Source organism: Podarcis muralis, chromosome 11 (assembly GCF_964188315.1).
Source record: "Podarcis muralis chromosome 11, rPodMur119.hap1.1, whole genome shotgun sequence".
Taxonomy (NCBI): domain Eukaryota; kingdom Metazoa; phylum Chordata; class Lepidosauria; order Squamata; family Lacertidae; genus Podarcis; species Podarcis muralis.
Genome location: NC_135665.1, coordinates 7,695,370 through 7,723,369, shown reverse-complemented (window position 1 = coordinate 7,723,369; position 28,000 = coordinate 7,695,370). Strand labels below are relative to the sequence as shown.

General features: G+C 43.9%; 2 protein-coding genes across 2 annotated transcripts; both read left to right on the top strand.

The window, feature by feature from the left end:
* The first annotated feature begins 39 nt into the window (after positions 1 to 39).
* ISCA1 (iron-sulfur cluster assembly 1) lies at positions 40 to 7,079 on the top strand. The gene is made up of 4 exons (XM_028749289.2): positions 40 to 198; positions 3,003 to 3,056; positions 3,707 to 3,812; positions 4,486 to 7,079. Exons 1-4 carry the CDS (start codon positions 118 to 120, stop codon positions 4,632 to 4,634), a joined length of 390 nt encoding a protein of 129 aa, XP_028605122.1. The 5' UTR covers positions 40 to 117; the 3' UTR covers positions 4,635 to 7,079.
* A 1,442-nt stretch (positions 7,080 to 8,521) lies between these two features.
* LOC114606804 (uncharacterized) lies at positions 8,522 to 21,897 on the top strand. Its single transcript, XM_028749384.2, has 5 exons — positions 8,522 to 9,175; positions 13,358 to 13,468; positions 15,141 to 15,194; positions 17,389 to 18,652; positions 21,195 to 21,897. Exons 2-5 carry the CDS (start codon positions 13,394 to 13,396, stop codon positions 21,458 to 21,460), a joined length of 1,659 nt encoding a protein of 552 aa, XP_028605217.2. The 5' UTR covers positions 8,522 to 9,175; positions 13,358 to 13,393; the 3' UTR covers positions 21,461 to 21,897.
* The last annotated feature ends 6,103 nt before the right edge of the window (positions 21,898 to 28,000 follow it).

The following is a 28,000-nucleotide window of genomic DNA, read 5'->3' as shown; positions in this document are numbered from 1 at the left end:
GCCGTCCTTAAGCTCCCGCCCCCTCCAGTGACGCCACCCGCGCGCCGTGACGTCGAGCCGTGCGCCGTGTCCATGGACAACCTCGGAGGACGGGGCTGACAGGGCGGAGCGGGAGAGATGGCCTCTTCCATGGTCAGAGCCACCGTTCGGGCCGTGAGCAAGAGGAAGATTCAGGCCACTAGAGCCGCCCTCACACTGGTCAGTCCTTGAGGGGGGGGTATGAGGGAAGGCGGGTGCGCGCGCACCTCACCTTTCGCTTGGGGGCGGGGCTTCTCGACCCTCCGCTGGCCGGTAAACAAGAGGACTGCGCAGGCGCAGTTGCGGCGTGTTCCAGGGGCTGAGGGGGGCTGGGGGAGGGGCACATCACGAACTGGGGGTGGCAGGCGGAAGTTCGCAGGGTGAAGCGTTTCCCCTCCTTGCCTGTGTTGGGAGATGCCATTCGCCACAGGAGGGAGGGAGATCTTGCTCTGCTCCTGCAAGTTGTGTGCGTGTGTACAATAGAATTTTTATTAGTTTTCAATTACAGTACAGTCCAATAATAGCCTCATAATAAGAATGCCAAATTATAGTACAGTGGTACCTCGGGTTAAGTACTTAATTCGTTCCGGAGGTACGTTCTTAACCTGAAACTGTTCTTAACCTGAAGCACCACTTTAGCTAATGGGGCCTCCTGCTGCTGCCGCGCCGCCGGAGCACAATTTCTGTTCTCATCCTGAAGCAAAGTTCTTAACCCGAGGTACTATTTCTGGGTTAGCGGAGTCTGTAACCTGAATCGTATGTAACCCGAGGTACCACTGTACAGTTACTAATACCAATCATTCAGATACCAATTATATAATTTAGGCGGAAATGCCCCCCCCCCTGCAGTCTCGTTGGTTCCCAAGCCTTTGCCTTAAAGGAATGTACTTGGGGAAAGCCCTGTTTCCGCTAAGGTGGACCAGATACATAATAATAGTAGTGGCAGTAGTAGTAGCAATTTATTATTCATACCCTGCCCATCTGGCTGGGTTGCCTCAGCTGCTCTGCCAACAGAATATCCAAACACGATAAAGCATCAAATATTAAAAACTTCCCTAAAGAAAACACATAGAGCTCTTCAGACAAGTTCCAGTCACTGAATATGTTACATGCAGCCATTGAAGATGTAGCCTAGTCATCTGCTGTGTCTGATCATTGGAATCTCTTTCTTTTTACAAAGTGGGGGAAGAATATAAGAAAGAATTTTTTTTCATAGCCCAAACCCAGTATGAGTACCATAGCATGTTTTTTCTTTCTTCATAAACCCTCTTCTCCTATTCTGGACAACTTCTTTGAGGAATGCATGTAGGGGAGCAGGATGGCACCAGCTAGGTTCATCCCTTGGCCTCTGTGTGCCTAACCCTTCTCTCCCCCTGCCAGATTGGTTGGGTAGTCAGCAACCATAGTCAGTAAGGCAAGAACAAATGTGGTTTGTTTTGTCACCTGAATTGGATATAACGCTATGCCCAAGATCGTGGTTTGTTCTTCCTGTTTGGTAGCAGGAAGGAGCAAAGTAGTCAAGATCAGTGTGTTCTTCATGGTAAGCTGTTAACTATGATTAGCATATACAGATTGTGTAGTTGATGTCATGGACTGGCTGGACATCAAGGAATGGTGAGAGGCACCAGCTAGAGAGCCCCCAAGGAATGATGGCTCAGAGCCTGGGGATTGGTGGTGGGATGACAGTGAGTGGTCAGAGGGAGAAGCCTTGGGAGGAGGATGTCAGCCTGGATAAGCTCAGTTGGTTAGAGGTGTCGGAAGAGGGAACAGGATTTAGTGAGCAGGGAGAGTCTGTGGCAGAGAGAAGCAGAAGTGGAAGCAGGAGAGGATGGAGGCCAAGAGACAGAAATGAGTCAGGCTGGTGAAGAATCCAGGGTGTCTCCTCCTCCTGCTGCTGTGACAGGCTGCCCTCCTCCCCTGGTCTCCCGGGACCAAAGGAGGTATGAAAAGGAAGGACCCAGGAGAGCAAGAGATTTAGGCAGTTGTGGGAAGGCTGGGATCGTTAGCCTCTGCAACTGCCTCTCAGGGGCAAGACCTACCAAATAATTGCTGTGCTCATTAAGCCTAGCACTTTTGAACTGACCTTGTTTCTTCTAATGAAGATTTAGCTTCACTTACTCAGGGTGATTTATTCCTGACAGTTGATTCCTTTTTTATACTTTACTGAAGTTTATTCTTTTCTCAGAAATTTGCATTGGTTTCTCTGCTGCAGTGTTTGTGACAATTAGGCATAATCAGAGTAGAATCCATTCCAGAAAGTCACCTTATTTATGTACGGTAATTGAAGATGTTTAGAACTAGTGGCATTACCTAAGTTCATGGTTACTTGGTTTGGATTACAAATTTATCCAACTCTTAATGCTCACTCTAATTTCAAACAAAGCGACATCTCTCCAGAAAGTTGTTCTTGTGCTCTGTTTATTATCTGAGCTGATGTGCCTCCCTCTGTCCACTTTGTGTGTTACAGCAGCAACATAGTAGTCTCCAGGACACCTGATGTCTATACTAAGGATTTGGGAAAACTATTTTTCTCAGTTGCCTGGGAAGTTGCCTTGCAGCATCCGGGGATTGAGGTATCCCAGTTGCCATCAAATTAGGGAAATGGAAAGGAAAGGAGACATTGGGCTGGACTCAAAGATGGGGGGTGGATTGAGACCATGTTATGCCGTTGAAAGTGTGGCAACCAAATTTTGGGATTGTGCTTGATAAAACTAGAGTTGCTGAGGAGTTCTATTGTACGCTGAGCCCAGTTTTGAAGTAAACCAAGTGAAGTTCACAGATCTCTAGTTACAACCTGATCTTAAAATACCAAGAAATCAAATAGTTGCTGTTCGTTGCTAGTATGAGCTGTTGATCGTGGGGATATGAGAATTTGTACTGAACCTAGACTCTTAAAGTGGTGGGGGGAAACAGGTTTTGATTTAAGATAACAAGATGCAGCTGAGTATTCATCTAATCCAAAGCTATTCCTAAAAACCTTTCAGACCCCATCTGCTGTGCAGAAGATAAAACAACTGCTTAAAGACAAACCTGACCATGTAAGTAGAGATGGAGAGTATGCCTGACATTACTCATCTGTTTAATATTCATTTACATGTGCTGCTGTTTGTTATAGTTCTAGCAGATACCCTGTGAATTAATGCATTGTAAAATGGAGTGAATGGTGGACTTTGTATTTTAAATTTGAAACTATACTAATCTTGCAACTGCATGTTCAACAGTGGAGAAAGGCAATGCTGTTCCTGGTGAAAATGGTTTTAGAGTGTTTCATGTTGATAGTGATGAAGCTTCACTGTTGTTTTTTCACATGTATTAAAAATAAAGTGAAACGTGCTGAGTGTCTTGATATCATGTGAGAATGTCTGGAATAACATGTGATTCATTCGTTATTAAGTTAAAAGTTAGTGCTGTTGGGATGTATCCAGTTGTGTCCCACTGCTGCTAGAAGGCTCTTGGATCCAGCAAAAGCTTCCATTTGGAAGCAGGAGGCTTGCTATATTAACATTCTGTACCATTTAAAAAAACATTTTTTTATATTTTATAATTCTACTTTGTGCAGCAGTGTAAATGTACTAATCATATTAGCTGAGGTCATACATGTTTGAAAACAATTTATTTCTGCTGATGCTATGACATTTTTAGATTAATTAAAAATATTTTCTTACTGGTTTTTAAACTTATGTTTCAGGTAGGCGTTAAAGTTGGTGTCCGTACAAGAGGCTGTAATGGACTTTCTTATACACTAGAATACACAAAATCAAAGGGGGACTCTGATGAGGAAGTAGTACAGGATGGTAAGTGTGTTTTGGTATCCCAGAGATAACTGCAAGTCCTTTTTTACTCCTCCTCCTTTAAAATATTGTTAATGCCATTTAATCTCAGTTGTGCAGGTTTCTCACTAAAATTGGTGTCTGTAAATTAAAAGGTAACCCTAATTCACTTCATTGATAAATTGACTTTCTCTCAATAAACTTGGTGCTGTCGCCAGTCAGACTTGATTTCTGTAACTAGCCATTAAAGGCCTAATATTTGAATGTGCTTCTTATGTGGTAAGTTTCACATACTGGAGCAGCACTTCTAAGTTTATGCTTTGAATCACAGCTTTGAATGGACAAAAATGGTCCATTAGAATTGAGACCGCCAAGACATTTTAAAGAAATTGAAAATAAATCACTAATAGATGGCATCAGCTCAAGCTGACTAGAATTATGCTGAATTACAAAGAAAGCACTTTTTCTGCAGTTACAGCAGGGCAACCATGCAATGGTTGCAATCTAATTTGTGGAGTCGGGTGTTAAACTGTAGTACAACAGGCCTGAGGTCTTTGTAGCTTGTCTCTGGGTGAAATAATGTGTCTTGATGCATGCTAAGAGAAGGATTAGCTGTTCACAAATATTTTGCATGGGGTGGGATCCAGAATTTGCTCTCTTTCAAATCTCATAATTGTTTCTTCTTCTTTTTGTCAAGGTGTTAGAGTGTTTATTGAAAAGAAAGCGCAACTCACACTTCTAGGAACTGAAATGGACTATATAGAAGACAAACTGTCCAGTGAATTTGTTTTCAATAACCCAAACATCAAAGGAACATGTGGTTGTGGAGAAAGCTTTAACATTTGAAACATCAGGACTGTTAACTTTTAAGACCACAAAACCGCTTTCTGAAGTAATCACTCGGTGTGTGTGTTTTCACATCTTTAGGCTTTGTAATATACAGCTGCCTTTACAGGAGAATAAAAGTACTGTGTTTTGAAAGTGTAATCTGTGTGTTAAATTCTAGCCCTTGCATATTTTGGGTTTAAGAATGTGGAGAGGAATTGGTCTGCAGAAGCTCAGAACACTTAGGTTTACTGTAAGATACCTCTTCAAATTTCAATCTGCAAAAAGCTCCTGTCAGTTCTTTGCAAGACTGAAAAATATTGTATTAAGGCCATATGGCTACTTTTAAAATCTTGGATTGGAAGGAATTGCAGTACTGTAGGCCTAACATTAATGCATGATTTAAGGCAAAAATAATCCTACCATGTACTAGAATTTTACAAAGTATTTTTAGTACTTTCTATTCAAATGTTAAGTGTGAATTTTGAGGGGCATATGATCTAATAGAGTTGAAGTGAGTCACAGTGCAATCCTAACAATATCTACTTTGGAGTAAGTCCTCTTGAATTCAATGGGACTTACTCCCACGTAAGTAGGGTTAGGATTGCAATCTAATCTGGATTTCAGACATCATACTCATGCAGATATTCTGCCCCCTCTTCTCTCCCACCATCCTATGTTATTCTAAGAGGTATTAATAATTTTTGGTTGCCACTAGGAAAGTCACTAATATTTTAAGGAACAATGTAGTCACTGTGATTTTAAAGAAGGTAATGCAGAATCTTTGATGTTGCTTGCTTTAATCAGTTTAAAAATATTCTGAAGCTAATTCTAAAACCACTCCCTACGTTTCCCAAGTCTAGATATTTTATTTTATTTTTATGTTCCTGTCAAGCAGCAGAGGACACTATTTTTTCTGGGTGATGTGATTTTGTTACCCTAACAGCTTGTGGCCTGAGTTAATTTTAAGAAGTCTTCAAATTTCAACCTAAATAAGAACAAAACTTACTAGAAAAACCAACTTTGAATGTTGATAACGACTGTTCAAGTAGGGAGGGAGGAGTAATTTTTTAAAAATCTACTGTTTTTATTTTAATGAGATTTATTGTTTCATATTAAGAATGATTTTTTTAAAAAATAAGCCTGTTTATATGATCTTCCAGCTAACATACTGTTGCACATAAGAAGGTGGTGGCTGTTTTATTAGAGAAAACTCAGAGCCATTTTTTCACCCCAGTATTTCATAAGGCTCTGTATAACTAATGTTCTAATGCTGGCAGTTATCTTATATAGACAGGCATTCATGCTATGCTTGATGTGAGAGGGATATGCAGTGTGGGGAGGATGGTACATGTGTTTCAGTGCAAGATTACTAGTGCAACAACCTTATCAACTGCCACAGTTCTGTCCATTCAGGCCTTGGCGTTTAAGTTAAACATTGGGAGTGTGGGAATCTTAACTGTGAGGACAGTTCGGCAGTGGAGCAAACTGGTGAGCTGTGGAATGCCTGCCTTGCAGACTTTCTTGAAAAAGCTCAAGGCAGGCTTTTCCTTCGCAGTAAATTAAATGTGCAACTAGGTAAACTGTGCACAAACACCGGCTCCCTCAGCCTGAAAGCGAGATGAGCGCTGCAACCCCATAGTCGCCTTTGACTGGATTTAACCGTCCACGGGTCCTTTACCTTTTTTAACCAAATGTGCAACTTAAAAAATGCTTGAAAGAGGGGAAGACGGTTCTGTGCAACTTTGGCATGTTGGCGCACTAGAACTCATGTGCTTCTTATGTAGCAGTATGTTGGAAGATTCAGGACTCAAAACAAATTTTTCCAAACTGAGGTTTGGGGTTTGTTTCCTCCCAAACAAACTTAGTGATCATGGTTGGTTTTAAGGGAACAAACATGAGGCTGGGTTTGGGTGACAAGAAGTTAGACTCTGGCTTGTTTCATTTGGTGTGTCAGTAACAGGAATGAAGAATAAGCACTACATAGAGTGTGTACCAGTGTGAAGCTCATTTACATTAAACCATGGCTTAATGTACTGTGCAAAGCAGGTCAGTGATTAAGAGCATGTCTGAGACTATTAGAACCTTTGCTTAGGACTGCTGCATTTCTACCCTGTGGAAGTTTTGGGCTAGTGCAATCAAAAATTCCATATGGAGAACAGCCCCAGTATTTGACTGCTTCTTAATGAATGAAGAGGACACTGAATGTAGACAGTACTGTGTAAAAATGGTATTGCTGTATTCTTACATCTTAATATTTTTAGAAATGTTGTATATTCTGTGTTTTATGAAAGTGTGCACTTCAGTACTATGAAAGTACATTGTATTTAAATGCCTAATGCGCAAATTGGAAGTAAATTTTTGTTAGCAGTAGCTTAAGAGATTGTAACTATTAATCATCTATCACGTGTGCAATAATGTAATGTTGACATGTAATAAATATTGCCTTTTGCTAAACATGGAAAACACGTTTTGCAGTTTCTACATCAAATCCTAAATGAATTTTTTAGGTTCTGCTTTATTTTAATTATCTTTACCCTACACTTCATGGTTACAAATATCAATAAGACAATCTCAGCCCTCACATTTTATAATCTAAAAGCAACACTCAAGGAAAATGGATTGGTAGGGAGGAGGAAAAAAAGGAAACCCAATCACTAGTTCTTGGTTACAGAGTTCTTATAACAATGAGTCAGAATGGAAAAAGTTAAAAGGAGTGGAAGCGCCAAAAGTTGCTGATCTCTCAGCTGAGCCAACGGTGAGATCCTGCACTCCCATCTCCCGCTGCTTTGTTCTCATGGTTGCTGTGTGTATAGAGATTTAGGGGTTTCTAGGGATTTAGACATTGCACCAACCTCAAGCCACACGTCCCACAAGCCTGGCTTCTAATAAAGGCCCATTACTTAATTCCAGCACTGAGCAAGTAAGGCACCCTCAAAGCTAAATAAACATCAAAACTTTGGGGCTGGGTTGAATTTTGGCATCTAAAACTTCTGACTCTGATCAGGGCCAGATTTAGGTCTGATGAGGCCCTTAAGCTACTGAAGGTAATGGGGCCCTTTATGTGTCCAGCTGTCCTTTGTCAACAACAAATTGTCGCTGTTTTTTGTGTTGAATATATGCTATATGGTAATTTATGGACCTAATAGGTACCTAAAGCCATTTGCACATAACAAAATATGTATTTTAGCAAAGTAATTGATATAGAAATGAGCAAACCAGTGATATTTTAGGAAGCAGGCTACCAGGCAGGGCCCAAGACTTGCATCATAGGAGCCCTACACAACACAAATGCTTGCTGTATGTAGGTTTTATTTTATTTGTTTTTTATCTTAGATTTTGGAAATGTACATCCAGTGTTTTTTTTCCTTTAAATTTTTTGGGGGACCCCATGAGAGTGGGGCCCTAAGCTATGGCTTGCTTACACATAAATCCGGCACTGCTCAGGATCCCGCGCAGCAAGCAGCGACGGCAGGGACAGGCCGAGTGGCAACTCTCCACTCGAAGGTTGGCCCTAATAATAATAATAATAATAATAATAATAATAATAATAATAATAATAATTTTATTTATACCCCCCCTTCCCGGTTCAGAAAACCGGGCTCAGGGCTGCTAACAACGAATTTAAAGCAATTAATTGATCGATGCAACAAAAAACAGCATAAAACGTGAATAACAATAAATTCAGAATTCAAAAATCAATTTAGGGGGGGAAATCCATCCAATAAACATTAGACGATCACCAGGGCTAGCTGGCTAAATTACTCCTATTTGGGCCAGCGAGGAGACATGGGGAGAATTAGCTGTGGGATCCAGAGAGGGTAATCTTCATAAAAAGGGGAGGGGGAGGGAAGGAAGGAAGGGAATAAATGATCAGGCTAAATTCAAAGTGAAAGCCAGGCGGAATAGCTCTGTCTTACAGGCCCTTAAGGGAATCCCGAGATCCCTCGCAGGGCGACGATTTTGCCCGTCCGGCTGCGGCTCCCCGGGTCTGCCTCCTGCCGGGCTCCGCGCCTCTCGCATTCGACGGGCGGGACTCGGCGCGCCAGGGCACCGTTTGGAGAAGGGGCAATGCTCGGATCGGTTCCCTCCAGCCCTGATCTGGGCCCCGAAAAAATGCGATGGCAGGTCAGCAGCAGCCCCGGCCCGATTCCCTTCCCCGCGCCCGGGCGCCGTCCTTCCCCCGTGCCGCCCGCCCCCCCGGCAGGGAAAGTTGTGGCGTGATAATGGGGGTCACTATGAAGACCTCTCCCCGCGCCGACGGCTCCCGGCCTCGCAGCGCTTGCTGGCCCGCCGCTGCTCTTCTGGGCGGCACGATTTGCTTCCGATCGGGTTCCCTTCGATCCAGTGGATCGGCGCCCTTCTGCAGCGCCGACTCGCCCCGTCGGTTCCTTCCAGCCGCGACTCCGCCCCGTCCGCCAGTCCAAGGATTCAAGGCTTTGTTTTGGCGCTGGAGGCAGCGTCCTTTGCTCGCCCCGCCGTCTCCTAGCAACCCAAAATGCACCTGCCCTGAAATCTTCTGAGTCCAGGTGTTCCTGGAAGTTGCTTTCTGCATCCACCCCGTGAGTAACGATGATGCACGTGTGAAGGGTAGAGAAGGCTCCGAGCGCAGCCGGGAAAGTTGGGGAGCTTCCAGGCTGGGTGGGAGTGTTCACTCTGTCGCCCATGTAGCCAGGGGAGCAGCCCCCCCCCAGTAAATAAAAATAACTAAAATTGTAGAAATATTGTGACAGATTTTACTGAGCACTTGTAAAGGTAAAGGGACCCCTGACCATTAGGTCCAGTCGTGACCGACTCTGGGGTTGCGGCGCTCATCTCGCATTACAGGCCGAGGGAGCCAGTGTTCGTCCACAGACAGTTTTTCTGAGTCATGTGGCCAGCATGACTAAGCCACTTCTGCCTTTTTTTGTGGGAAATTCCCTTATTCCAGCGCTGTTTCCCACTGCTATCCCTGTTAGATATTCCGTAGACTTTCCCCGGGACAGGTGAGGCTGCTGATCCCTTATTTTCGAGGCTAATGATCCCTTATTTTCAAATCTGAAAGTTGACAGCTATGCGTCTGGCGAACCAGAGCAGCGCACGGAAACGCCGTTTACCTTCCCGCCAGAGCGGTACCTATTTATCTACTTGCACTTTGACGTGCTTTCGAACTGCTAGGTTGGCAGGAGCAGGGACCGAGCAATGGGAGCTCACCCCGTCATGGGGATTCGAACCGCCGACCTTCTGATCGGCAAGTCCTAGGCTCTGTGGTTTAACCCACAGCGCCACCCGCGTCCCCTGCTGAGCACTTGAGGTCAACAGAAATTTAAAACAACTGTGATTGAGACATTTCATTCCCAAACTGCTAGACCAGTGGTTTTCAGCCAGTGCGCCATTGCACCCTGGGGTGCCTTGAATGATGGTCAGGGGTGCTGCAGGCAACACTGGTCTCTGTCCCTCCTTCCTTCCTTCCCTCCTCTTCGGATGCCCTCTCCTGTCTCTGCCTCCCAAAGGCTTGCACAGCTGTTTGTTGCAGCAGCCCTGCTGGCTATAAGCTCCACAAGAGAATGGTGCCCCTGGAGGGCACCTCTCTTTGGGGCAGGGTTGGGGGGCAGTTCAGAGACCAGGGGCGGCAGCAGGGACTGTCCAGAGGACTCCCAAGGAGAGGGGAGAGGTGAGGAGGCTGAGGGAACAAGCCACAAGGGAGGGTGTTCAAAAAAGGGTGAGAGGCTGCCAGCTCTGCAGGCAAGGGGGGGACATAACTGGGCTTCTGAGCCCCACAAGCAGTGCTTTCCCCCCCTGTGGGGACGCAGGGGGACGCATACCCCTAAACATTTTGTGAATCTTTGTACTTTTGTCCATTTACAGTGGTACCTCGGGTTAAGTACTTAATTCATTCCGGAGGTCCGTTCTTAACCTGAAACTGTTCTTAACCTGAAGCACTACTTTAGCTAATGGAGCCTCCTGCTGCCGCTGCACGATTTCTGTTCTCATCCCGAAGCAAAGTTCTTAACCTGAGGTACTATTTCTGGGTTAACCTGAAGCGTCTGTAACCTGAAGCGTATGCAACCCAAGGTACCACTGTACTGTATTTAGTTTCCCCGATTTGAACTATAAAATGGTGACTTTCTTGAGTCAAAATGAGAGTACCCCTAAACATTTTTTAAGAGAGGGGGGGGGGAGCACTGCCCACAGGGGTGCCACAGAAAGAATGTAGTTGGCTAAGGGAGCTGTGGACTCAAAAAGGTTGAAAACCTCTGTGCTAGACAGAGCCAAACAGAGGATGATGACTGGTGGTGTCACCAATTGTGGGGGGGGGGGGGTAGGGATTCAGTTGCATAGAGGCAAATTCAGATTACAGAAATAAGGTTGGTTAAGAATGTAAAAAGAGCTTGCTGGATCATGCCAGATCATGCCCCTCTAGTCCAGTGTCCTGTTTTCACAGAGGCCAACCAGATGCAGAGCATAGCCTTTGTGGCTAGTAGTCATTGATAGCTTAATAATAATAATAATAATAATAATAATAATAATAATAATAATAATAATAATAATAATAATAATATATTATTTATACCCCGCCCATCTGGCCGGGTTTCCTCAGCTACTCTGGGCGGCTTCCAACAAAACATTAAAATACAATAGTCCATCAAACATTAAAAGGTTCCTTAAACAGGGCTGCCTTCAGATGTCTTCTAAAAGTCTGGTAGTTGTTTTTCTCTTTGACATCTGGTGGGAGGGTGTTCCACAGGGCGGGTGCCACTACTGAGAAGGCCCTCTGCCTGGTTCCCTGTAACTTGGCTTCTCGCAGCGAGGGAACCACCAGAAGGCCCTCCATTAATTTGCCTCCTGTGGGACATGTTCCATAGCTCAATTGGGCACTGCATGAAGTACAGGATTTTGTTTTACCTGTCCTGAATCTTCTGGCAGCTTCACTGGATGTCCAGGAGTTCTGGTGTTATATGAGACGAAGTGGGGAGGGAAAAAAATATCTATCCACTTTCCCTGCAAGGCATGCCTTTGTAGACTTCTATCATGCCACCTCTTATCGGTATGTAAACTAAAACATCCAAAATGCTGCAATCTTTCCTTACAGGGGAGTCACTCCACATCCATGATCATTTTTATTGCACTTAAAAACAAAATAAAATTGCACATTTATTTGATATTAAAGCAAATCATAACAATACATTTCACAACGCAGAGTACTAACCACTATACGAAACAAAATCAAAAGTTGTACTAAGGCTTTGTCCAATGCCATAATATCACAGAACAAACAGCCACTCCAATTCTCATTCTTCCATCACTGTCATGTTGGCTCCCATCGGCACCCAACTAGCAATCTGTTTACTAGACATTTTCAATCATGGCCAAAGAAAACTCTGTGACGATGATGGCATTAAATTACCTTGTTCTTCTTCAATAAAAGAGTAAAAGGAGACCAAGTTGTGTCAAAATATCTTTTTCCATGATAGTTTTGATTGCCCTTATTTGTACCTTTCCCAAGTCTGCAAAATCCTGGATTTGAAACTCTTTGCCACAAACTTGCTTACCTAAAAGCTTTTGCAGTAAGGAAAGTGATGGGAAAATTCAGTGGGAAGTGGGATAACAACACTTACTGTGAAACGGACACAAGGTCATCTTGCCTCCTCACACATAAATCAGAGGGAATGCTCAGCAAATAAGTCCTCTGGAGGCAACCAAAATTTCACGCTGACATTTTCGCTCAAAATTTCAATAGAGTGTCACCTGCTTTATTGAACACCTGTCATCCTGATGTTTTTGCAGAGGTTATGTGACATTGCCAGCTAATGATCCTAGTGCAATTTCCCCTCACTTTTGTAATTTTGATGGGATAATTGGTCTACTAGAATAGGTGGGATAGCAACACAATTTTGTGTGAATAAGCAGACCATCAGGAAGTGCCTTTGTGCACATGTTGGAAAAAGGATTATGGGTGCATTTCACAGAAGGGGCTCCTATGCTAGGACACTTCCAAACAGGTGGGATTCAGTCACATACTGGCAGATTCAGGTTGTGCGATTGAAGTTGACCTGGAACTCTCGAGCGACAAATACTCTACCTTCCCCAAAAAGACTCAGACATTTAGCAATGAGGGCAGTTATGAGAAAATGCACTAGAAAGAATGGGATAACACTTGCTTGACACAATATTATATAAGCTCCCCACAAACAAGTCGGGAAGAGTGCTCAAAATATAGCCAATGTCTTCCAACCTTACTGCAAACTTTGAGCAAACGTATCAGGAGAAATGGAAGCAACTTTCCATCTCTTGCATTAAAAGCAACAAAAGAGTTTTCTGGCACCCTGAAGACTTGCAAATGTATTCTGGCATGGGTTTTCATGGGTCAACAGATTCATGAAGCATAATCCTGAATTAGTAAGCAGCCAGTGCCAGCCCCAAACCTTTTGCTGCCTGAGACAGCGAATGATGCCCTGCCCAAGTCATGCTACCCTAAGATATATAGTACCCAAGGCATGCCAAGTTATTTTGGCATCCGCGAACCTTGTCAGTATTTATTTATATATTCAATTATATTTTTTCTACTTGCCCCTCTAGCTGTGGTTTGGGGGGGGGGGTGGCAATTCACAACATGATAAATCCAGTCAAAGTGTCATGTTCAAGAAAACCCAACATTGCGTTTAACTAGATGCGTAGCAACTAGAAATTTCCTCTGGCTTTGTAACAACATTAAACTTCAAGAAGTCCACACTGCATATCCCTCTTTGTCTTTTTCTCCCCAGAACAGAGTTGTTTTGCATTGTCAGTAAAGTGCAGCCATGATGAGTCAAGCTGAGGAGAGCGAGGGAATAGACGATGGGGAGAAGAATGAGTTGTTTCCCTTCAGCTACAAAGTGAGTGATTCATAATGAAAAAGACAAAGAGAATTCTGCAGTCACTTCCACTTTATCCATATTTTTATTTATCTATAGCTTTCCTTTCTGGTTTATTAATCTTTTCTTTTATCAGAGCCGAGGGGAAATACACAAAACTGGGAAACAAATGAAAACCAAAGCATGTATATACTAAATTCAAAAAAGAGATTGTAACTTTAATGGCTAAGAGACAGAATTATTACTGGTTTGTTGAAAGAGGTTTAATACACACACACATACGGATTATAATGATAAAATTGGCAACATCTCCATTGTGGGCTTTCCTTAGGAAATCTGTTATTCATCAGTTCTCTGGGTGACTTAAAATGATAAAGCAAATCTAAAAAGTAACAAATTCCAGATCAAACTTAATTTTAAATGGCACCATTTATAGAGTGAAACCTGTCATATTTCACAATTGGAGAGACTAAAATGAATGGCTTGGGAGCCAGTTACCTAAAGGAGCAGGTGTCCCTGTACTGTCCTGCCTGTGCTTTGCGACCTGCTAAGGAAGCACTTCTGATAATGACATCAACACATGAAGTCAGAGAACCCATTACTCACAAAGGGCCTTCTTGGTGATGGCCCCTTGGTTGTTCAACACCCTTCTGCCCCCAAGGTTTGGCAGGCACCAATTCTGTGCCCCTTTGGGTGCCAGCTTCTTCCACTCGTTTTGAATATGTGTGCAGTGTTTTGCTCTGTGTTTTATTTTTCCATTATAACTGATCCCCCCCCCCCCCCCCGTTTTAACTGCATCTTATATTTTATTGCATTCTATATTATTACTGGAATGAGATCATCTATGGTGAAGAGAGGGATCTAAATCTCAGAAATAATAATGAAATAAATAGCTAAAATTGTAGCAAACACCCATTAATGCAAGAGCCTAACAATACACAATACACAGGAGTAAAGGTAAATTTAAAGGTAAAGGGACCCCTGACCATTAGGTCCAGTTGTGACCGACTCTGGGGTTGCGGTGCTCATCTTGCTTTACTGGCCGAGGGAGCCGGCGTACAGCTTCCGGGTCATGTGGCCAGCATGACTAAGCCGCTTATGGCGAACCAGAGCAGTGCACGGAAACGCCGTTTACCTTCCCGCCGGAGTGGTACCTATTTATCTACTTGCACTTTGACGTGCTTTCGAACTGCTAGGTTGGCAGGAGCAGGGACTGAGCAACGGGAGCTCACCCTGTCGTGGGGATTTGAACCGCCGACCTTCTGATCGGCAAGCCCTAGGCTCTGTGGTTTAACCCACAGTGCCACCTGCATCCCACACAGGAGTAAACCAACCATTAATTCTGAGAGTTTCATATTGCCACATAGAAGCTGTTACGGTTTTAAATCTGGTTTTAGCTTATTTTGCTTTTAATTATATTTTGAATGCTTTAAATAGTTGATTTCAACTGTTGTTGTTTTTTACTGATGGCTTTATTGTTTATTCTTTTTGCAAAACACTTTGAGGTTTTATTACAATCAAGCAGTATATAAACTTTGTCAAAATAAATACTTGGGTGTAATCCAAGTTAGCTAACCTCTCTATGCTATATACTAAATTAAAAGGTGAAAGTGGGAATCCCTATCTTAGGCCTTTTCTAAGAGCGATAGTTTATGATTTCTGCCTCCCAGAGCTCAATTGTTTTCTTTTTCAGCAAAGTGCAGCTGAAATGAGTCCAGATGATAAGCCAGCCAAGAACAGCTGCAATGTGAGTGATTCACAATGAAAAAGCAACAGACCGTTCTGCAGTTTTTTCTTCTCATATTTTTCCTTTAAAAAGAAGATTTATAAAAGCAGAAAAAGGAATTGCCATTGAGACCAGTGGTCAGGGATGATGGGAGTTGTAGTTCAGCAGAATCCATGAAGAGTCATCATTTCCCCCCCTGATCTGGTGCTGTTCAGATGATCGAACAAGCTGGTTGTCACAAGCTTTCTAAAATGACATTTCCAGAACAAGTTTCTCCCGGGATAATTCCTTTCTAAAAGAGCATGCTTTTTTCCTCTCTGGAACAGTATCCGTGGCAACTGTGCTTGGCACAGGTAAAGGTAAAGGTACCCCTGACCATTAGGTCCAGTCGTGGACGATTGGGGTTGCGCACTCATCTCATTCTATAAGCTGAGGGAGCCAGTGTTTGTCCACAGACAGCTTCCGGGTCATGTGGCCAGCATGACTAAGCCGCTTTTGGCGAACCAGAGCAGTGCACGGAAACGCCATTTACCTTCCCGCTGCAGCGGTACCTATTTATCTACTTGCACTTTGACATGCTTTCGAACTGCTAGGTGGGCAGGAGCTTGGACCAAACAACAGGAGCTCATCCTGTTGTGGGGATTCTGTGGTTTAGACCACAGCGCCACCCACACAGGTACAACAATCTTAACACTGCTGTTTCTTTCTTCATGCATTTCCAGTTTAGGGCCAGCATGGTTGGAAGGCAAATATATTAGAAACTAGTTTTTAAGTTTGCTACTGATGTATGGGAAGCCAAGTTTAAAAACATAAGCTGTATTGCATGTTGTTGTTTAGTCATTTAGTCGTGTCCGACTCTTCATGACCCCATGGACCAGAGCACGCCAGGCACTCCTGTATTCCACTGCCTCCCGCAGTTTGGTCAAACTCATGCTGGTAGCTTTGAGAACACTGTTCAACCATCTCGTCCTCTGTCATCCCCTTCTCCTTGTGCCCTCCATCTTTCCCAACATTAGGGTCTTTTCCAGGGAGTCATCTCTTCTCATGAGGTGGCCAAAGTATTGGAGCCTCAGCTTCAGGATCTGACCTTCCAGTGAGCACTCAGGGCTGATTTCCTTCAGATTGGATAGGTTTGATCTTCTTGCAGTCCATGGGACCCTCAAGAGTCTCCTCCAGCACCATAATTCAAAAGCATCAATTCTTGGCGATCAGCTTTCTTTATGGTCCAGCTCTCACTTCCATACATCACTACTGGGAAAACCATAGCTTGGCATAGGACTGTGAAACACTTAAAGCCTTTGAACCCTTTTCTGCACCACACACATACACAACAAGGAGGTATCAGCCAACTCAAAACCACCCAAATTTTTACTGGAAAAAAAAAGATCTAGCAGGAATTAATTAAGGGGGGGGACCCCAAAGCAGCCTAATGAAAACTCATTTCACTGTTTTGGCAGGTGGTTTCATGGTTCACACTGAGGAGGTATTTTTAAATGTCTCCAGAGATGGAAGCGAAGGGTACCAATGGAAATCAAAGGGGGAGCCCCAATTGTTCATGATGTCGGGAACAGACACCAGTGTAAACAAACACAAAACCACCACCTCCTCCCCAAAAATGGAGAGGGAAACCCAACAGGCCCATGAAGACCGAGCATGCTCAGCGGGCATGGATTGCTGTTGAGGGGTGGAAAATTGGGAAGGAGGAATAAAGGGAGCTGCTAGGACCTTGAACAAAAACACTCCACGCTATAGCAAGCCCTTGTTTGTTGTTTCCTTTTTTCCTTTCCTTACATTAAAACCATTGAAAGAAGTGATAAGCCGAACCCTAATTGCTCCAGCCTGGAATACCTTAATGCAGGGATGGATTGCTCTCCAGATGATGGTTAGTGACCATAGTGGACAGAGACTTTTTAACAGTGGCACCAGGAGGGTGGAACTCCCATCCCTTCCTTTAGGTTCCAACCAAAGGTGGAGCATTCTCCTGGAGAGCTTCCGAGGCTCACTGAGAGATTACTGGTGCTGCCGTTTCTCGATTTGTTGCATTGTGTATTACTGTGCTTTTTCAGTTTTATTGGTTTTTGTCTTCATTCAAGCACTGCCGTTAACTGGCTTGTAGAATCCATAGATCAAAAGGTAGGGTAGAAATGTTTTAATCTATGACTACATGTCTCTGGCCATTGCTTGATATAAGGGCATCATGTCTTTTTTCGTGCAGGTGTCGGAACTGATAATGACCTCTGAAAGCGTTAAACAAGGGCAAGGAAAGCGTGTCGATAGGCTGCCTTTTATGGAGTCCCATGCGTCTCTTTTCCATGCCATCCGTTCAATCACAACATCTATTAGACAGTTTGGAGAGCATGAAGGTGGCATAACCTTGAAGGTCACGAAACGTCGTCACCTGGACCTTGGCGCATCTCAGGAAGAGGTTGTTATAAAGGAAGATCTTGATTTGGCTCAAGATTCACAGGATTCCGATAGAGACTCGTTGAGTCCTGACTTGCTGAGTCCTGTTATGGTTACAGATTCACAGGATCGCGATTTTGACTCAAAAGTTCATGACTCAAAGGATTCCGGTTCCCCTAAAGACTCGCAGGATCTTGTCTCCCAGGAATCTGACTTGGCTAAAGATTCACGGGATCTTGACGTACGGGATTCTAAGTCGACTAAGGACTCACAGGATCTTGAGGCACGTGATTCTGAGTTGATGAAGGACTCACAGGATTCTGATCTGGATAAAGACTCACAGGATCGTGATTTGACCAGAGACTCGCGTGGTCCTGAGTTGGCACAGGACTCCTGGGATCCTTCCACGTGGGTTCTTGAGTTGGCACAGGACTCCTGGGACCCTGACTCCTGGAATCCTGGTTTGGCTAAAGGCTCATGGGATGTTGACTACTGGGACCCAGATTTGGTTAAAGCTTTTCTGGACTCCGATTCACGTTCAGATAAAGACTCACAGGATTCCGATTTGGCTAAAGACTCACAGGACTCTAGTTCACAGGGTCCTGATTTGACTGAAGAATCACAGGATCCTGATTTGACTAAAGACTCACAAGATCCAGATTCATGGGAACATGAGTCAACTAAAGACTCGCAGGATCTTGATTCGGCAAAAGATTTGCAGGATCCGGATTTGGCAAAAGACTCACGGGATCCGGATTTGGCTAAGGACTCCCGAGAAGCCAAAGATACTTCTGCACCTGTGCCTTCCAGTCAGTCTAAATTAAAAAGCAAAAGCGTTATTTCTGGAACGCAACAGAAACGTTACCTCATGGAACTGCCACCAGCACACCTGCTTCCTTACCTGGTTTTAATCAAGAGGGCCATGTCCTTGCCAATTTCCGCCATTCAAAAGCAGTGTCTTTCGGGAGAGATATTGTGCAGAATACAGTATTTTACACTGAAGCTGCAAAAGAAGAAACTACTGTCTCGGGCTGCGTTAGCAGAGCAACCCACTCATAGGCTACCAACAGTTCGAGGTTAGCAAATTTTATTCTGTTATGTACAAGTAGGAAGGAAGGGAGCTCTTAGGCTCCAGTACAATTTACAGCCTAGTCAAATGAGTGGGATTAAGTGAAAGTATAGAAAATTAAATAGTTTATGGTTGGCAATGAAAAAAGCATGACATGAAGACTCCAGGCAAGCAGAGACTGGATGTTCAAGCTTTAGTTCAGGTCATAAACATGACTATGAGGTGGACTTTCAAAACTATTTGGGCCTGATTGCTACCATGATGAAAGCACCCCTGTAGCGGATCCCACCACTAACACCAGTTAATATGTAGCGGATTCACCCCGCTAACTGCCCCCAATTAAGTATAGCAGACCCACCTCATGGTACTTCAGTTAAATGAATGTCTACAATTTACAATTTCATGAGCGAGGAGCACTTTTTCCCCAGTTACCCACTCTCTTAGCAATCCCATTCCTGAGGTATTCCAATTAGTATTACAGACCCAGGGGATCACCTCACCCCTTGTTACTGGCTTGGGAGTTGTCTTTTCTTAGAAGAACTCTCCCCTCCTGACTGGAATGAGACCCAAGTAGACAGTATCCTCACAGCTTCTACCTCTCCTGGCTCAAATTTAGCCCTCCAGTTAACTCCTGTCCATATACTTTCCCCAGACACTTTCCCCAGTCTAAGCTGTGAGGCTCTTTCCTCTTGCTATAGTTTTCTCATTGTGGATGTTCCACTCAAATCAGAACCAGTTCTCCCTCAGACAAATCCTATTTCCCATCTCCATCCCTCTCTCTCAAACACAACCCTAGTCTCCCAGGACCTCCATACACATTGCCCAAGCTTGCGCCCCAGGAAGGTCACTTCACTACTGCTAACTTAGCAGTTTGACTTCACTCCCAGAGGCGAAATCCATTGTCTTTCTCAAGCAGACAGATGCCAACAAGATGGGGTACCTTCACAGGTTGGCGAGCCCCATCTGCCCCTCATTTCCCTCTACAATACATGCAGTAGCTGCCTTCTTGACCGTTGGACCCACTCTTGGTCTTGTCTGCTCAATCCGCCGGAGCCTGTCTTCGCATGTAGGGGAAGTCTCCAACCCACTGAGACCCATCAGTTACCCTCATCTGGTTTAGCCGGCCAGCCGAAGCTTTCCCAGGGTGTGGCCACTGTTGCGTGCCGACAGCTTCTAGGAGCCACAGGTGGGGACAACTACCCTAGGAAGTGCACAACGTGTCCCCCACCAGAGGTACTGCCCCATCCCCAACGTGCCATACAATCCCACTAAACATATACTGATCAGTTAATCAGCTATAAAAGTGTCCCTTCTTAACTGGGCAGCAGGGGAAATTACAAATATATAATTAGTAGCAGTAATTGTTGCAGAGGTAGTAGTGCAAGCGGGAGCTGCAACAAATTTGTTGCAGTGTATCATCTCTCCTCAACAGGAGTGGTCCTATTCCAGGGGTTCAGCTAACCAGGCATGACCTCCTCCAGGATAATGTAAGCGGTAAACGGCAGAACCAGGCCACTTCCTTCTCTTCCCTTTCTCCCATTTTCTGTTTTTGTTGCGTGTCGAGACCCTGCAACCACCCCTTCATTGGGAAATAACACACACAAGGACACAGATATTAGGTTTATTGGGCAAATTTGGCCACAACTTTATTGAATTACAGAATGTGAGCGGTATTGGCTTAGGCATTGATTGGACCTGACTATATCTGACTCCTGCCCGATGTGCAGGAAGTCCGGTAAGGGTAAACCACCGGTAGGGGGAGCCCTGTCGGTGCAAACCAACTCAAGCTCCTCCTGGTGTTCCCATCGGGGTTGTGTCAAGGCCCTAGCCCCCAGCCGGGCTTCGGACAAGATCAACACCCCCGGATTCCTTTAACGGAATACCCTTAAGCATGGAGGAGCAGGTGGTGGCCACACCTCCCCTCCCCCACACAAGGTCAAACTATGCCTAACCGCAACCCTAACAAAGTTGTGACGATTGCTACGAGGTAGGCGAAAACCAAGTGGCCAGAGCCAATTTGCCAAGTGGAAAAATTCCTACCAGGCCCCTCGGACAACCAAGGCGGCCAACTGAAGTCCATAGCAAGGCCAGTGCCTAACCTGCAAAATAGGGAGGGAGGGCGGGTAATTGAGGAAGCGAGCCAAAGAGGAAGTCCACCGGCTCGCTCCTTGGTTTAAACTGTCCCGGCCACGCCCCCCCGGCCAATGGATTGACTGGGCGGGCTCTGACATGGCCGGGATCCCCGGGCAACAGGGGACAAAGTCCCCCGCCCCCATTAGGGAGTGGGTGGCCACGTGATCCACTGCAACTCCTCCCCACTGGGAAGTGGAGCGGATTTTTCCAACAGGTACTCAACATTCCATGCCTACTGGGCATGCTCAGTCCTCCTCACCGGGCTATGTTTGGCACTCTTGGGGTTGGCTTGGCTTCACTTGGCTTGGTTTGTTCGTGGTTGCTTTTTAATCTATTTCTGCCATACCTCCCACCACCACCTTTTGAATAATAAAAGTAATGTTTGCATCTGATGTTCTTCTTTTTTTTCTTTTAAGAAACAGGCTATGTAACTTTTGATTGCCTGAGGGATCTGCAGTGGAAGTTATACAAAGGCATTGCAAAACGGAAACCCAAAACAATTGGCGTGGAGAGGAAATCGTCTTACAGCTACGGAATCACAGGAACCACCTTTGCCAAGTTTACAGAGTACGTCCTCCCCTTGATCCCGAAGGGCTGGATAGTTGATGACTCTCTCAAGTTTTCTGAGAATATGGTTGTCCTGTTTGCACAAAACACAGACTTACTGGAGGGCAGGGTCTGACAGTGGAGAAAATCTGTCTGAAATGGCATTAAACACCTTTCGGTCTTGGGTGAGTTGTGTGGTGCTACTTAGCCATTTGCGTCTGTGGGCATTTTGGTATCTGCCATGACCAGGAACGGGGGATCAGATGTTGTAGGACTCCAACTCTCATCATTGCCAATGGTCAATGGTCCTAGACCAAGCATAATCCTTTGCTGCTGCCTCTACCTCTATCTCTATCATGTGACAATCTTGTATTTGGGTTCTTAACACTTCTCTGTAGGGCCACCTGATCACTGAAAGACCTCACCTTTTTACATTCAGAAATATTTTGGATCTGGCTGCAGCCGCCTTCAGTGCAGTTGTGCAACCAAGGGGCGAGTTTGCTGTCCTCATTTCCCTTCTGGAGAATCAAATTGCCAAAAATCTGTCTAGTTGACCCCAGACAGAATCACTTGTTTCTCCCATGACTTGCCCTTTTTATCCCCAGTTAGCTTCGGTTCCACATGTGTATATATGGTATCGTGTATATGAGGAGGGCACTGAAAGGTCAACGTGAAGAGACCCTGTGATATATCAGCATATTGCATATTTAGCTGCTGATATATCGCGATGTTGAAAACCAGATGTCGCCCAGCCCTGCTTCCTACATATAGGTGTTTGTTTTAAGAACTTAACACTGCCATATGGCAGCCACGTCACTTACAAACAGGTTGACTAGTTTGTTATTGGGAGAAGTTCCAATGCTTGCTTGTTCATGGGAGTTGCAACTGCTGCAGAGCAATAGTTCTAACTCCTAGGCAAGTTTCCTTTGCAATGAGTAGGGGGTTGGGCTCAATGACCTCTAAGGGACCTCCTAAATATATTAGTCAAAGTCGTTGAGTAGTGAACATGGCAGAGGCAGTACATAGCCCGGAAGTGAGAGGCGTCATAACTTTGTCATGTTACTGGTGGTCTGGAAAACTAGAAACATAGCAATTAATATTGCAACTTAACCATCAAGTTCCAGAGTTATCATTAATAATCTGTTAATGATCAGAAGTTATTTAATGGATGTTTCATTATGTATTTTTTTACACTTGAAGAACCAGGGAGAATCTTCCTTTAAGGTGTTGCTGCCCAATCTAACAATCTGCTATGTGACGCAGATATATAAAGGAGCCGGTGCAAAGAGCAAAGACAATAAAAAGGGTAAATAAATCAACACCTGAATTCCAGACTAGCACAGAATAGTTAAATAAAGCCATCTGTCGTGCTGCAACGGCTAATGAGTCAAATATCAGAACCAATAGTGTCTTGAATTGGCCACGAGATGGCAGCAGCCTCATGTCATTCCTATGCAGAACTACCTTCGCTCTCTTAAGTCAATGTTGCAATGCTGCGCTTTGTGATTGTGATGTTCAGCCAAATCCTATGTGGTTTGGTGTATTTATGGCCCTTAAAGTCAGTGGCCTCTGAGACACCCCAAACCCCATAAGATTGGTCTGATATCAAAACATCTGGAAGGTCGTCGCACTGGCTGATACAGCAACTCAGGTTACAACAGCTGCACCCTGTAGAGGCTTCTGCCACTCAGATGGGAGAAATCGGGGGGGGGGGGGGGGGGAGTTCATGGCCAGGCTAGAAGAGAAGGGTCAGTAATGGATCAATTGCATTGGGTGCACCAGTGCCACCATAAAACATTGACTTGAAACTGTGACCTGCCTGGTGTTTTTACATGAGCAGAATGTGTGCTTTTATTTAAAATTAACCTCTGGGTTATTTGTGGGGCCTGCCTGGTGTTTTTACATGAGCAGAATGTGTGCTTTTATTTAAAATGCATCTCTGGGTTATTTGTGGGGCATAGGAAATCGTTCATTCCCCCCCCAAAAAAATAGTCCGGTCCATTGTCCCTCAGTCCAGCCCCCCACAAGGTCTGAGGGACAGTGGACCAGCCCCCTGCTGAAAAAGTTTGCTGACCCCTGCTTCAGGTGCACCCTTGAAATAACTATTCTAAAGGTGCCATGTTTAATGTTACTAAAGTTAAGGGATCATCTGGGGAGGGGGATCATGATTTTGAGGAGAAATTCACCCCTGGAAGGATACTTTCTGGCTTCCACTCTAGCAGTTGGTGTTGTGCATTTGCAAGGGACAGTGCAGTCTTGCCAAGTTGGTTAAGAAACTACAGTGCCTCTGGGACAAAGGCAGCCAGCGAAGGTTTGTATGTGCATGTTTGCTGGGTGCGGATGTGGATAATTAAAGTTCACCTCCCAACCTTCTGTTTGTTCTGGCTGCCTACTGTTCCTTCGCCCTCTGCAGCTCATGGAATGAAAATGTTTTTTATTATTATTATTTCTGAGGGTGCTTCCAGGTTGTCACAATATTGTGGGAAGGATTCAAGTTAATACCAGATATTTACGTTTGCGCAGTTTAAATGGAATGAAGTGCTCTGTCACCCTAGCACACCAAATCTATTAAAAAAACAACAGCATTGACTTTTGTGGTTAGGAAAGGGATGGGATGAACAAAACATTGATGGGAAGATATGCAAACAGCCTGCAAGCAAATCAGGATGAATGCTCATTGTCCTATAATTCATCTCTAGACAAATAAGAATAAACACTTTGCAAGGTCCATATAGTTAAAGCCATGGTTTTCCCAGTAGTGATGTATGGAAGTGAGAGCTGGACCATCAAGAAGGTTGATCGCCAAAGAATTGATGCTTTTGAATTATGGTGCTGGAGGAGACTCTTGAGAGTCCCATGGACTGCAAGAAGATCAAACTTATCTATTCTGAAGGAAATCAGCCCTGAGTGCTCACTGGAAGGACAGATCCTGAAGCTGAGGCTCCAATACTTTGGCCACCTCATGAGAAGAGAAGACTCCCTGGAAAAGACACTGATGTTGGGAAAGATGGAGGGCACAAGGAGAAGGGGACGACAGAGGACGAGATGGTTGGACGGTGTTCTCGAAGCTACAAACATGAGTCTGACCAAACTGCTGGAGGCAGTGGAAGACAGGAGTGCCTGGCGTGCTCTGGTCCAGGGGGTCATGAAGAGTCGGACACGACTAAACGACTAAACAACAACAAGAAGCTTTGCAAACCAGGATGAATGAACAGGCTGTGGAGGAGCCCTAAAAATTCAGGTGCAAGGCCTGCTATACATCTGTTTGGTGTCCACAGATGTGCTTGAAGCAGCACATCTGGAAGCACTTAAGTTCCAGTCCTGTAATGGTTCCTTGCAGAAAGGAACATGTGTCCATGTACAAGGCATTTGTATTATCACATTGGCAGATTTTTAACCCCATGGTCTGATCCTCTGTCATAGGCTTTTTGCACCTTAACCAGATCTGTCTTCTGTGGAAAGTTTTCATCTAAGCCTTTAGGTGAAAATGTTTAATGCAATCTTGCTAAAAGGCACCTGACCATGTGAAGAACCAGATACTTTTTCTGTCATTCCTGTTTTGGTACTGACGTACCAAAGGAGCAAGTATCATCTGAGTAATTGTAGAATATAATTTCAGACTCACTTGGGATACAGAGAACCAGGCTAGGTATCTCTAGAGATAAGAATCAAAATTGAAAAGTACAATACCTCAGGGGTCATCTAATCCCTTACATAGTGATGTTGATGTCAAGGCTTCTACTCTGCATCTAACAAGATGAAGGGAATATTAGATGTTTCTTCTCCCTTCGGCATAAAAACTATCAAATAAAATCAATTTATAAAATAAAATCAATGTATTCCTAGCCAATACAGTGGTACCTCTGGTTAAGAACTTAGTTCGTTCCGGAGGTCCGTTCTTAACCTGAAACTGTTCTTAACCTGAGGTACCACTTTAGCTAATGGGGCCTCCCGCTGCCTCGCGATTTCTGTTCTCATCCTGAGGTAAAGTTCTTAATCATAGGTACTATTTCTGGGTTAGCGGAGTCTGTAACCTGAAGTGTCTGTAACCCAAGGTACCACTGTAATTGTATACCCAGATATATTACTTTTTTTACTATATTCAATCCTGTTTTTTCTTCTAGCTCGTTTTTCTTTAGCTCCCATATTTTTAACCATTACTTTTATTTTTTCTTTGTTTAATGTAAACCCCAAGACTTTGACAAATTCTCCCATTTTCTCTAATACCTTTTGGGTGCTTTCTTCTGGGTTTTCTTCCATCAATACTAAATCATCTGCAAATGCCCATAACTTATAAAATTTGTTTCCTAGGGTTATCCCTTTCATCTCTTGGTCTAGTCTTATTTCTTCATTTAATATTTCTAAAACAAGGATGAAGAATAAAGGTGAAAGTGGGCATCCCTGCCTGGTCCCTTTTTCGATTTTAAAGTATTCTGTCATGTCATTATTAATTATCAGGTTTGCATTTTGTCCTTCATATATTGCTTTTAAGCCCCTTGTGAATTGTTTCCCATATCCATTTGTTCAATTGTTTTCTCAAGGAATTTCCAAGATACATTATCAAATGCTCTCTCTGCATCTACAAATATAAAAGCTGCTTATTTGTTTGGGTTCATATCCAGGTATTCTATTGAATTAATTACTACCCTTTTATTATTGCTCATTTTCTTGCCTGGTAGGAAACCAGCCTGATCTTGATTAATGTATTTGTTCAATACTTTTTAAAATCTTGTAGCTAAGATATCCACATATATTTTATAAGCATTATTAAGTAGGGAGATCGGTCTATAGTTGTTTATAAGTTCTTTATTTCTGCCCTGTTTTAATATCATTACTATGTGTGCTCACTGCCATGTTTTAGGTATTTTCCCTTCTTCCAAAATTTTATTTATCAATAATTTCATAGGTAACACTAGGGAATCCTCTATTTTTTTTGTAATGCATTGTGGTAAGACTTTCCTGGGGAATTTCCTGTTTTAGGTTTTACTATCGCTTGATGTACAGTGGTACCTCGGGTTACATACGCTTCAGGTTACATATGCTTCAGGTTATAGACTGGCTAACCTAGAAATATTACCTCGGGTTAAGAACTTTGCTTCAGGATGAGAACAGAAATCGTGTTCTGGCGGTGCGGCAGCAGCAGGAGGCCCCATTAGCTAAAGTGGTGCTTCAGGTTAAGAACAGTTTCAGGTTAAGTACAGACCTCCGGAACGAATTAAGTGCTTAACCCGAGGTACCACTGTACTTCCATTGTAGATACAGGGGAGTTTATGTATTCAGTCTTATCCCTAATTACCGTATCTTCTGTATGTTTTTCCATTGCAGGTATTTTGTTATTTCTTCATCTGTTTCACTGCCAGCTTTATAGAGGCTTTTGAAATGTCTAACAAAGCTTTCCTTTATTTCTTCCTGTTAATCTAATACCTCTGGTTACAAACTTAATTTGTTCTGGAGGCCCGTTCTTAACCTGAAACTGTTCTTAACCTGAGGTACCACTTTAGTTAATGGGGTCTCCCACTGCCTCGCGATTTCTGTTCTCATCCTGAGAATCATAGAATCATAGAGTTGGAATAGACCACAAGGGCCATCGAGTCCAACCCCCTGCCAAGCAGGAAACACCATCAGAGCACTCCTGACATATGGTTGTCAAGCCTCTGCTTAAAGACCTCCAAAGACGGAGACTCCACCACACTCCTTGGCAGCAAATTCCACTGTCGAACAGCTCTTACTGTCAGGAAGTTCTTCCTAATGTTTAGGTGGAATCTTCTTTCTTGTAGTTTGGATCCATTGCTCCGTGTCCGCTTCTCTGGAGCAGCAGAAAACAACCTTTCTCCCTCCTCTATGTGACATCCTTTTATATATTTGAACATGGCTATCACATCACCCCTTAACCTCCTCTTCTCCAGGCTAAACATGCCCAGCTCCCTTAGCCGTTCCTCATAAGGCATCGTTTCCAGGCCTTTGACCATTTTGGTTGCCCTCCTCTGGACACGTTCCAGTTTGTCAGTGTCCTTCTTGAACTGTGGTGCCCAGAACTGGACACAGTACTCCAGGTGAGGTCTGACCAGAGCAGAATACAGTGGCACTATTACTTCCCTTGATCTAGATGCTATACTCCTATTGATGCAGCCCAGAATTGCATTGGCTGAGGTAAAGTTCTTAATCATAGGTACTATTTCTGGGTTAGCGGAGTCTGTAACCTAAGGTGTTTGTAACCCGAGGTACCACTGTATAGGCAAATAACAGAAAGAGAAAACAAAGTTCCTTTCACTGGCTGAACAAATCTGGTATGCTAAGGTTATGTTAAACAGGTCTGCAATCCTAAACATCTAGCTTAGATTTGATCAGACTTTGTTCTTGCAAAAAGAGACCATTAGGAGCCTTTGTGTCATTTTGGAACAATAGGCTTCCCGTGGAAGGCATAGTTTGAAATTGTGCCAGCCATCCCATTTCATGTTTATTTTATGAATATGTGCATCACTGAGGGCTGATGTTCTCTGCTGCATCATGCAACTTTTAGTCGGCAGCAGTGTGTTCATAACGTTTGGGATCACTTATACTGCGTTTTAAACCTACATATTTCGTTTTTTGCAAACCACTAACGGCACTTCCTTCTTTCGTACTACTATTGCATTTGTGCATTTTCTCGAGGAAGCGTTCCTCTTTATTTCCCATT

What these genes read in the sequence shown, in the direction of transcription:
- ISCA1 (XM_028749289.2), top strand. Translation starts at nt 118, where the DNA reads ATGGCCTCTTCCATGGTCAGAGCCACCGTTCGGGCCGTGAGCAAGAGG. An exon ending in TTAAAGACAAACCTGACCAT is followed by an intron (nt 3,057 to 3,706) that starts GTAAGTAGAGAT and finishes CTTATGTTTCAG; the next exon opens with GTAGGCGTTAAAGTTGGTGT. An exon ending in TGAGGAAGTAGTACAGGATG is followed by an intron (nt 3,813 to 4,485) that starts GTAAGTGTGTTT and finishes CTTTTTGTCAAG; the next exon opens with GTGTTAGAGTGTTTATTGAA.
- LOC114606804 (XM_028749384.2), top strand. Translation starts at nt 13,394, where the DNA reads ATGATGAGTCAAGCTGAGGAGAGCGAGGGAATAGACGATGGGGAGAAG. An exon ending in CAGCCAAGAACAGCTGCAAT is followed by an intron (nt 15,195 to 17,388) that starts GTGAGTGATTCA and finishes TTTTTCGTGCAG; the next exon opens with GTGTCGGAACTGATAATGAC. An exon ending in TAGGCTACCAACAGTTCGAG is followed by an intron (nt 18,653 to 21,194) that starts GTTAGCAAATTT and finishes TTTTCTTTTAAG; the next exon opens with AAACAGGCTATGTAACTTTT.